General features: G+C 43.2%; 1 protein-coding gene across 1 annotated transcript in view; it reads right to left on the bottom strand.

The window, feature by feature from the left end:
* Positions 1-12,062, bottom strand: part of TTYH3 (tweety family member 3) — a gene marked incomplete at its 5' end in the record, with an annotated part of 73,485 nt that overhangs the window by 22,407 nt on the left and 39,016 nt on the right. The window contains 4 exons of the mRNA XM_082490329.1: positions 1,682-1,777; positions 2,552-2,772; positions 3,443-3,554; positions 11,059-11,228. Of these exons, the coding sequence (XP_082346455.1) occupies positions 1,682-1,777; positions 2,552-2,772; positions 3,443-3,554; positions 11,059-11,228 (599 nt within the window). The remainder of the gene's footprint in view (positions 1-1,681; positions 1,778-2,551; positions 2,773-3,442; positions 3,555-11,058; positions 11,229-12,062) is intronic.

The raw sequence follows: 12,062 nt of genomic DNA, 5'->3' as shown, positions 1-12,062 counted from the left end.
TGCATCTCTGCACAGATTTAAAAGTTTTGTTCTGACAGCTGGACCTCATTACCGACAGAAATAGTGGGAAGTGTCTGCTAGTGTCAAGCAGACACAAGGCAGAGGGATGACAGAGCAGTGGTCTCAGTGACATTCAGCTAGCACACATCAGTGGAAAAGGCTTTTGCACTTCTCCAACCAGCACATTAGCTCTTCACCTTTGCTGTCAGTATGTGTACTAGAGATACTCAGGCAAAAGTGCTCCTCAGCTCCCTCAGGTATGGGGATGCAGACTAATAAGCAGTTTCGTTTTATGCATCCCTATCTTCAAAGTAAAGGGACACTGTCTTGCTCTCTCAGGGATGCTTTATCCTTCAGGCTTTGAAACACAGGAAAACAAAACAAAAACCTGTTCATAAGCAAGATATTCTTTACTCAAACCTAGTGCAAGCATCTCTGTGAGGAAGGGACATATCTCTTTTCTGCTACATTTGTCTCATTGAAGATTAGAGCCTTGAAAAAATAATTCTATGGGCCTACATTTAAAAAAGAAAAAAAAAAAGATTTATCCCTCAGTTTACAAACTTATTTTAATTCTGAGTAATCCCTATTCTGTGAATAGATCTGTGGGTCATCTTGCAGAAGTAATGGAGCTTCACCATACTGACCTCTGTGCCCCACTCTGGAATAAGACAGCTAAAGACTTTATTGTGCTTTTTCCAAATGGATGCAAAAATTATCAGCCATGGATCAGCAAGTCTCTGTGGTTTTGTGACATAAGGACAACATGACTTGGTGCTTCCAGCTGAGTATGGTAATCAGACACATTGATTGTTTTACTTTAAATGAAGATGACTGGGTCAGTAACTGATTGGTTGGCTAAAAGATCTAAAACTGGCATTTCACCATGTTCCTTGGCTGTGACACACTTCTTTATGCCATGTGCTCCCTTTGGGGAATGCCTTAATATGAACTTCTGGCTAACAGAGAATGAGATTCTAATTTAAACCCTGGGTTTACCATCTGTGCATACACTTGGACTTTTGTCTGTATAACCTGCCAGGTATGAAGTCATCTGGCAAATAATAATTGGAATGCATATTCAGATTTATTAAGGGCATCACCAAGTACCAGGATAAACTCTTGGCCATGTCAGTTGTCAAACTGTCACTGTGTTTATGATACCAGCATCTTTGCCAAATATGCCAAGCTAAACAAAGCTACAAGATAGGGAAAGGAATATTTTTTTCTTGTAATGGGGCCTGAACATGGCAGTATTTGCAGTGCTTTTTAGAAAGACATGCATTAATACTGCGGTACCATGGCAACAAGACTCCTCCTCATAACTGTACAAACCATTGCTTGTTCTCAGTTTAACATTTCTTCAGGTGTGACAGCCAAAGGTAAACAAGAGCAGATCGTGACACAAAAGGCATGCTACCAGGGTGTGTAGACACATTCAGTGCTTATCATCCAATAACACATGCCTTCACAACTGTAGAGAATTAAAAGGAGATTTTTAAAGTCTGTAAATTTAAGGGAGGATGCTCACATCACTGTCTCCCAGCAAGCAGAGGCTACCAATGCTACCCAGCGAAAGGCAGACTGCCCAGGTGAGTTCCTGAGCAATAGAGGTTTAAACTAGCAGGCACTTGCATTCAGCTGACCTTCCTTCATGCACTGCACCTGGGTCAGGACTTACCCCATAAGAATGGCCCTGGAGTTTCTAATGAGCCCAAAGAGCACCAGCAAACATATCAGGACATGGAACAGGAGCAGGCCCAGGTATCCCAGCCACCTGCAGCAAAAAAAACCCAACACAGTCTGCAAAGGAAAACTGGCATGTAAAAGGCACAGATCAAGAAGCTAGTGTGACCTGTGGCAAAAACATAGCCCTTTTCTTTAGGTAAAAGCCACCACTAATGATTAACCTCCAGAGAGCTCTGGATATTTGCTGGGTCTGGAATCGAGGCAGGTGAAAGCATTTACACAACATGCCCAGCATACACATTGTCAAGAACACAACTGGACACCATCAGGTGAGGAACAGGCATTGCAGCTTCTTGAACTTCCTAGACATTTTTAGAACATGCTTCAGTTAGTCCACATGTGTGGATAGAGGTTTTCTTTTGTGGAATACATTAGATGCAATCTTTTATTCAAGAAGTTTAATAAAAAGGAATCTAAGGGTATGCTGTTAACATATGGATCTAGTTCAGTTTTCCACTCTATTTAGTTAATGTGTCATACAACTACAACGCACTTATTAGGACACAGGAGTAGCTAGCTATCTCTGTGGCTGTTTTTTTCCCCCAGTCTTAGAACACAAGCTACAGATTTTGTACATTGAAAATAAGTTTCCCTTCAGCTGGTAATAATCACAGTTAAGAAAAATGTTGTTGTTGTGCATTTTGAGTCAAACTGAATGCAATTTGCTGTAAGAAACAAGTCAGCTGGGTGGGCCAAGAGCACCTGCAGGAGTATAGAGAGCCTTTGGCTCAGCTACCCAGAACGCACACTCTATTGTTGCAAAACAGACTCTACAACCACTACACTACAGCATGATACACACCTGTACCAGTCATAGAGGTCAATCTGAATTGCCAGCTCCTCCAGAGACAGCTCTTCATTCTTCCAAAAGGGGATCTCAGTTGTTTGCCTGACCAGATCATCCAAGAGACCTTGCAGTTTCTGGATAACGTGCAGGTAGTCTGTCTGCTTCGTGAACATCTCTTCCAGGATAAGCAAGTTTGGTTCCACTGTTTGGTTCAGGGCCACTGCAGTATCTAGTACCTATAGTACGGGCAAGAGAAAGGAAAAGAAAAAAAAAAAAAAAAACACACCAGCAGTTGAAGGACAGGAAGTCAAGAAAGTAGAAGACGATTCATATTTACTAGCAAATTACAGACAGCTTCCAAATTACTAGTCCTCTGTCTTAAGACTGTTCAGACTGCTTACCCTTCAAAAGCGACTTATAAGCAGCTATAAAGTAGATTGTTTGCAAGTAGTCCAATGATGGCAACTCAGCTGAGCCTTTAACACATGTACGCATTTTGTGGCCATCAGGGTTACTGAACGATACCATCAAATTAGAACTAGTACAGCAACAACTGATGGTATTAAAATGATAGATGGTATTAAAATGATAGATTTTACTAAGAGACTTGTCTGCTTTGGCCTGCTTCCTCTTCTGGGTGTGGAAGAGTGCTGATCAGAAGCTGTTTTTAGACCTAGCAAAGAGAAGACTTCATTTAACAAGCTATGTTTGCTTTGATATTTTTAGAAGAGCTGAAGAAAGCACCACTCCGTTAACAGAAATTTTAGCACATCTCTAAGCTCAGAGACTAACAAAAAAAATTAAAGAAGAAAGACATAGGCACAGCCGGATTCAAGAAAAGAGGTGCTGAGCAAGTCTGCTCATTCCCACACTCCCTGTTCGCTAGCGTGTCTCCTCAGTGCTTACCCGGTCTTGGACACCCGCCACAGTGCGGTTCGCATGGCGTAGTGAGTACGTCAGCCGGTGAATGCCATCACTGGTCTCTCCATTCCCATAGAAGCCAACAGCAATTCCAGCACTGCAGAGAAAGCAAGCAAGAAAGGGTAGAGTTAAAGCTAAAAGGCAAGCTATACAACGCCTGGCCTACTGCTACAGCATCCTTCGTAGTCACATCAGCACTTTCCACAGAGGGAAGCCACGTGCCTCCACAAGGGTAGCCAGCGTAGTCATGCTCCTCAGCAACCACTAAAAAAATTCATTTGTAAACATTCGCCCATGTTTTCCACACAGCCACCAATTCTCCACATAGCATCCATATGATGAACAGCAGAACACCATCTCTTCTCCATATGTATGTTTCATTTACAATACAAGAACAGGAATTCAGATCTAGCCATGGGCAACCAGAAATTCAGCCAGCCAAGTGGCTCTCTGGTGGCTCCTGCAAGAGCTACCATTGCTGTGTCAGAAGACACACGCTTTCCCTGGACATGAAATACACATTGTTTCGTTACATTTTTTAAAAGAAGGACACAAAGAGCTTGCATTGACTACTTCCCCATGGTGGTGGTTCCCCTAGGCACATTATCCATGCCCTCTTCTCTACACTGTGAAATATCTATGAACATCATCTATCTTGATTTATCTTCCCATTAGAAGCATTTGTGTCACACTGATTTAGAGTACTGGGAAGAAAGGCTTAATAACTTACTGGGACAAAAGCCTTATTTATTTGTAAAGCAAGCGAATTTCAAGCTTGCAGATACAATTCGACTCCAGCTGCTTAGCAAATTACCACCTATCAGCTGATTTGCCATAACTGTCCACACATATCAGTCTGCCCCAATTATGAAGTACACCATATTAGCTTAAGCCTCACTTAAAGGAGGAAGATCCCATAAATGAGTTGCGACCAGGAGATTATCTCATGCAAGTCAGCAACACCTCTTCTATCAAGACATCGCTGCAGGAACTCTTCCCAAGCCCATTTTTCCTAATAATACAGGAGTAAAGAACTTGTAAAAGGGTCACACAACTAAACTTGGGGCATTACAGGCATAAGCAAACACTACCAAGATACAAATTTCCTATTCTCATATCATATTTAGCTTCAGAGCACCCAGGATCTTTTCTGGGAAGGTTCTCAAGACACCAAGGTTGTGTTTGTGGTAGTGGAAAGGAAGGTGGCGGTGGTGGGTTTGGTGTAAATCTGAAGTTATTCTGGAAAAAACATTTCGTTTCTTCCCAACAACTTTGTGCTTGGGTTATAGCACTGCCCTCACAGAGTTGGTTTGAAGGAGGAATAAAAGAGGAAGGGAACAAGCTAAACAACAGCTTTCAGAACAAGTAAGCATAGTGCCTTTGTTTAATAGGAAGGGTCACTAAAGGACATTAGGCATTTTTCACCACCATCACCACCCGGCTCGGAAATGAACCCAAGCAGGCAGGCCAGAGTGGGCTTTGTCTAGACAAAAGACCCTTGCGCAGATTTGCTCTGGCACGTACATCAATCTGCAGTCCAAATGACCATTTCTCCCCTCGCTCCTCTCCTGCAAGAGGACAGCATTTGTCCCTCCTTCCTGGGCTCATTCACAGAATGGTCAGGGTTGGAAGAGACCTCTGGAGATCATCTAGTTCACTTCAGGAAAAGTGAGCAGAACAATATAGTTCACCTGGTTGCATTTCTACTTTCTCCTGACACAAGAAATGGAAGCAAAGATCATGCACTGGAAGTGGATCCGCTATGAAAATCTGTGTCAGCTTCATGCTTTTTCCAACAATTGAATCTCCATAAATTATAGAGAGCTTGGCCCACGAAAGCCTCAGCTGAAAAGTCTTCCAGGGACAGTAGGCAGTCTACATCATATACAGGAAGAGAGGCAGCAGGCATGTAACTCTTAATATTTAGTGTTAATACAAGAAATCAGCCTTTCTTCATGAACACCATCCCTCAAACATTTTCCTAACGCAAATGATGCTGATAATTGAAGACGGAAAAGCCCCTGCATTCCTCCCTAGTCGCAGCTATTATCAGAGCTTGATAATGCATGCCTAGGATGCACGGAGGTGGAGGGGATAAAGACACACACACACCTCGTGCTCCTTGAACTAGAGAGATTACAGATCCAGAGCTATGCCCAGGATAAGGCAACTCAGCATCTCATCATGGCAATTACAAACCTCTGGCTTGAATTTCCCCTTGTCTTCTCAGAGCAAACAAATTCAGACAGACCCTTTCACTCTCCTGAGCAGCAGAAAATTTTAATACTTGTTCCTACTATAGAAACCAAATAAATCCCAGAACATTCTTGACATTGAATATGCAGATCTGACCCCTTTAATTGGCAAGAGATTTTTATTCAGCCTGTTACAGCTACTAGAAGCCTATTCTTTCAGCAAAGGCTTGGTAAGTGCCCAAAACCTGGTGCTTGGCTCTCAGTATTCCCAGCACAGTAGCACTGTTTTGGTGGAAGAGACTCAGAAACAGCACTGTGAATTAGCAACAGTCATCTTGTCCTTAAAGATGCAGCACAGCTAGGTATATTAGCAAGTTTACTCAAAGGTACCATTTAGGAAGTGCTAGCAATTACTGGCAAGTGGCTTGAAACTCGTTACCCTATGCAAAGCAGAACCACCCCAGCAGCCATCCTCAGAGGCTTCCTATGCAGCAGCCCCGTGTGAACCACAGCTTCAGCTGCCATTAACCCTCTAGGCACAGGCGCTACTCCTGAAAGAAGAAATCACCAGAGCGACAGAACTGGGATAAAAGCCATTTAATTCAAGTAACAAATTCCCCTAGACATGCGCATTACAGATTGAATGGAAACTACACATAAAGCATTAATTATTCCATTACCGCCCAGCCAAAGCCAGCTCTGCATTCACACCTTGTGCTAGCAAGAGCCACTCACGCAGCCATTCCTTCTCCTAGGAGCCAGCTGTACAGTTTTGTGGCAGTTCCCCTTTCTACCATGCTAGAGAGGGAAGGAAACCATCCCCAAAGCTGAAAGCCCAGGCTGGGGGCAGCTGCCCGGACCCACGCTGGGACTGCAGAGGGGGCAGAGCAGAAGGGCAGGCAGCGGGGGAACTGCTGGTGGGGGAAGAGGAGAGAACCACTGCTGTTTAGTTTTCTGTTTGCATTTGGCTTCATCTAAATCCACCAGTTGTTTCAAATCCCTGCCTACACACACTGGTATAAGTTGCTATTGTTTAAAGCAGATTTAAGGATTTGCATTAGTTTTTAACTACCTTTTATTTGATCACAGGGAAACAGAGGGGCTCCTTCTATTTAAGCACATTCTTTTAAAGTAAAAATAGATCAACTCATCTTAAACCAACAGCCTAAGTCCTGGAGGTCAGGACAAATCACATGGCTCCTTGCACAAACCCCAGGAGGCTCTGTAGCCTAAGATACATCAGATCCATCTCCCAGTACAGGATGACAAAAACATCACCCAATGGGGAAGCCTGCGTTTCTGTCACGCAGTGTGGATACAAGAACAGCATTCCTGAATGACACAGCTTTTTTCCACCCTAGCACCCTCTGGAAGATACTCCAACGCATTTTCAACGCTTCTATAGGAAAGTCATCTCCACTTCTGCTATTCTTGCTTCTGTCACACTCCTCTCCCTAGTGCACACACACCTCTCCTCCTGAATCCACACCGTCCCATCCTCAGTTCTTCCTCCCAAACCTACCTTTCTCCATCTCCTGTCGCTTCCACAGCTCCCACCTCTCCCCTGCCCTCACTCATATTTTTGAATATCTTAAAAAACAACCTTCCAAGCTCTTACAGGCCATTTAAAAAGATGCTCCTGCTGTTCCATACTGCATTTAAAAAGCCACTTGGCTACTCACTCATTTTCGTAAGTTTTAGGAAACCCAATTATGTTAAGTCAGAAAAACGCTGCACTCCTGAAATTAACACTATCATCACCAGTGCACACCCACAGAAACACGCTAGAGAGAAACAGCATGCTAAGCCAGCTCCTCAAAGAATTATATGACATGATGCAGAAGAGCAGCATGCCAAGATTTCTATGTATTCCTACAGAAACAACAGTATGATATAAAGTACTGCACGTTGTGGACACATACTTCAGTATCACTTTTCAGCAAGACTCAAGAAATTCAAGTCTAGCGCATAGCTCTCCTGTTGCAAGAGTCATGTGGTCTTAGGACACTCTTAATAAAGAACCAGAAGAGAATAATCAAGTGTAATTCCAAATTAGCTTGCAACATGACCTGCAAAAAAACATCTTCTGGATTATGCAAGGCATACCTTAACAGCAGAGTGTTAATCTGATACAGAAAGCACAGAAAGCACATACATGCCTTCTGGTGAAGAGATCCTCCCGTTGTAATACCCACGCACACACAGCAAAAACCCCTCTGGGTACCCAGTCACCAGTCTGAAAAGGTGAACGCTAACCATTCACATCACATCCTTAGAAATGAATAATCTAACTACACCAAGTCAGCTTTAATTACAGGAACTTCATAAGGAGAGCCCTTTTTAGACTTCATGTTCTCGGGAGGAATGTTAATTTGTCTGTCTAATTACCACCTTGCACTTTCACACTAGGGGAAAACGCTATTACTGGCACTTGAGAAAGCAAGTTTTCACCATTTATTTGCACCCATTTTTTTCAGGTGCCTTCTCCATGAAGCTTCCTACCCACCTTCAGAGCCGAGCTCCGTTCTGGGAGAGTTAGGGTCACCTAAGTGGTGGATAAGATGATTTATAAGACAATTCCCCATACATAGAAACTGATCAAAATTGGTAAGGACTAGAAATGAGCTAAGCGTTCAAGGAATAATCTAGGCAAATCATTCCTGCAGCTTTGTGGCTAGAGCAACTGGGAAGACTGATTAGAGAGAGATTTTATTGGAGGGGTCCTGTTAACCAGTTATGCCTTCCTGCTGGCTCAGCATTCTCCCTTTTGCTCAGCAGGATATATCAAGACATTAGGAAAGAGTGATCCACAGTACTCAGCAGGATTCATAGTACAAACAGCCCTCTGGAATTAAGTACTACCTAGATAAACAACTACTAGGCACAGCTGGACTTAACTAGTTCTAGCTAGGAAGACAATAGTCCACTTTACGGTACTTGGACAGACCAGACCAGGCGCTGTTTGGAACCTCTCGCTGCTTCACCATCCAAGCTGCTTCTCCCCCCCTTGCATATGGCGGTGCAAACTCCCTCCCAGGTCAGCCTACGGTCAGGCAGACATTCAGAATAGCCTTATTCCCCATCACTCAAACACAACGGCATCTGCCAGTCTGGCACTTCTGTTATGTGTAACGCACAGCTAGGATAGGATATATCCAGTAGACTAATCTTTAACTATTGGTATCTAACTGGGACTTCCTGCTAGCACAGATTAGATTCCTTGCGTGTCAGAAGCTGTATCTGCATTCCCAGCCAGACGCTGAGCAGGGAGTGCCAAGAGGCACCAGTTCAAGTGCACTGTCACATCCAGCTGCTCTAAGAAGGGCAGAACACTGACCTTGGCTTCACAGGCAAGCGGCAGCGCTTGGACAGCACCTCCACTTACCACAGATGGCACCAACCTGCTGCTGTTCAAGTGCACCAACTTCAGAGTGCAAATTTAAAACATAATTAATAAGGTCAAGACAAATATTCATCCAACATCACTGTAGATTCACATAGAATCTTAGTTTTAAGGATATTCCTGTATTTAATACTTGTGAAAACAAATGGTACACTAGGGGTAAAAACTAATGGTTCACACTTTGAGGAAGCCTAAGTAGGTTTCCAGCTTGCAGTCTTGACTAGGAGTTGCATTAAGTTTACCAGAATTTATATGCTGACCTTCCAACTTTAAATTGTCTCACGCACACTCTGGGAGATGTGCAGAATACCTCCTTCTCACCCTTTCTACAATTAAAAACAAACACAACTACCACGCTCTGCAGCAGCTGTCTTGGACACATATGCCGCATAACAATAGCTAACAAGAGCCTGTAGCAGCAGCACAACTATAAATAGCATCAGCTAGAGCCTCTGTAAGAAAGGGTTAGGACCACAGCACTTTCAGTAGATTGGAATGGATGCAGCTGAAGCTCTTGAGATCACTAAAGAGAAAGGTGACCGAGGCTGAGATTTCTTCTTTGCAAGTTGTTTTCTAGTTTGCCTTTCCATCCCAGGCACCTATTCACAGTCAGCAAAGCACAACCAAGCTCCCTACAAAGACGGCAATATTTGCTAGTGCACTAGCTCTCCTCCTCAACACTGAGCCGCTGCCTCTTCACGTAAATCCATCCCCAGCTGCTAAACTTACAACATAATGTCTGCTCTGCAGTGCTTGTTCCAGTACTTCTGGGGTTTTCTATTCTCTCAAGTATGTGCCTCGAAAGAACAAATACGCAGATGCATTAGTAGCAATCTAGCCCTTGAACAGCTAAGCCTGGCCTTCAAGGAACATGCTCGCCTCCAAAAAGATCACATATCAGATCCACCACCTATCAGCGGGTTAATACAGAAAGTGAGCCATGAGACACTGCAAAATACAATTGTCTTATCTCCTTTCTGAACAGGGGACTGCTCCCAGACCTGCCAGCCCTGCGGAGGGGCAACTAAGACCCCTGGAGCCTTGGGGAAGAGTAGGATTATACTTAGAATTGATAGGAAACGCAGTGCTCAATCCAAAGGCACACATCCATAGAGCTCAGAGTATTCATTCTGCCCAAGTCAAACAAACTAAGCTGGAGGTTCCTTCCAGAAATTTGCAAACACGTCCCTGCTTTCAGATGTCCCGTCGTTAACTTTCTAGGAAATGGGATCCTCATCTGTGTTGAGTTAAAAAACACAAAAAACAAAACAACCACCAACCCACAAAAATAACCAAACAAAACCCCCAGAAAACAACCAAAATGTAAATTCTCTCCTTTTAACTTCTTCTGCCCATGTTCTCCCCTAATTACTTAGTTTTTCATGTTTTTCAGCAACCCTTCTTTTCACCTCACCTCCAAAAGCTTTCTATTGCTCAGTCATAACACAAAACATTGCTGACACTAGCAGCATTACTACCAACCCTTGCAGATGGCACATTGGTACAGATAATGAGATGCAGCAGTGTCCTACACAGGCTGCAAAATCTGAATGTCCACCTCAGTCAAACACCAATACTTCCAAATCCAAAAGAATAATCTGTGCCTCTTTCTTCCAAATCTTTTCTCCCACATAGTCATTCTTTTTGGACACCAGATTCTAAGAAATCTCCATCTAGACCTGATAAATATTTCAACTGTATCCATCCTATTTAGGGCGATAAGCTTGCGAGGACGCAATGTCCTTGATTTGCCATTTGCAAAGTACCAAGAGCACGACGTTAGCTATTCCTTTCCACATTGCTTAAACCATTAGGCAGTTCAGCAAGTGGTAGAAAGGAAGAAAATACATTACAGATATTTAAAACATACATATACTACAGTGGAAAGAGAGATTACTGCCAACATTGACTAACTACAGACACAGCATACCAAGTGTGAAAATGCACACACAAGATACACCACCCAAGTAACAGGGAAGATCCCTTTCAGGCATGGACCGTACCTGCACACCAGAGTTGCGATGATGACACACCATGCCGTACAGCAGCAGTCAGCATTTAGATGTTCTTCGCTCTTCCGATGGCGGCAACACAGCCAGAACGAGTAGAACAGGAGAAAGAGCAGGTCCAGAGCCAGGCAGGAAAGAGCGATGCCACCCAACAGCAACAGGGCCTGCAGAAAACAGAGACGGGCATCACATCCGACCACGGCACAGCCACAGCAGGGGATGTGAATCAGGGCCCAGGAGTCTGAGGGGTCTGCAATAAGACAGCGCTAAAGGCATACCTTGAAAACAAGTTGTTGTGTGGGTTTTGAATATTTTTAAAATATAAACAGGAGATTTTTAGCCCCATTTTTCTCCCCTCTCCGCATCCCACTCAGTGAAACCACAGTCTGTACCTAAGCAGTAAACAGCTGAGCCATTTTGTCTGTCCCAGTCTGCAAACAGCCTAAGTGAATCAGGGAGTTCCTCTTCATTCCTGAGCAGAGGTCAGCAGATTTAAAAAAAAAAAAACACAACATAAAAAAATAGTTCAGCCAGCTGCCTCTATCTGTACAGTTGTTTAATCTTCATGAATAAATATGCAGGCTTATTCATTAGAAATCCAAGTGCATGAGTGGGTTTGAAAGGGGGTGGAATTTATTATATATGAGTGAGATTGATTTAAAAAAAAAAAAAAAAGAATCCCCATGCAATGCTTCTGTTCAAGGTAGACCTAGAATAAATGCTAAATCCCTCCATATACCATCCACATATATAGGTACAACAAACGTGGATGCTACAGACACACTGGCTTGAAGTCGTCACAAGCTGAATTACTGTGTTATACCTATTTCTAGTCAGATGTTCCTGGGAGGAAAGGAAAGCAATAAGTGCAATTCTATTCCAATTTCATTTAACTCCATTCCAATTTCTTTTTATTTGGAAAATCCTGGATGAAACCCAAAAATGCAAAACAATTTTATTAAATAAAGTAATAAAAAAAAGAAAGTCTATTCTAACAC

The sequence above is a fragment of the Vanellus vanellus genome, assembly GCF_965231255.1.
Source record: "Vanellus vanellus genome assembly, chromosome: 14".
Classification (NCBI taxonomy): Eukaryota; Metazoa; Chordata; class Aves; order Charadriiformes; family Charadriidae; genus Vanellus; species Vanellus vanellus.
Note: the sequence above shows the minus strand (reverse complement) of the source record. Positions and strands in the feature narration are given on the sequence as shown.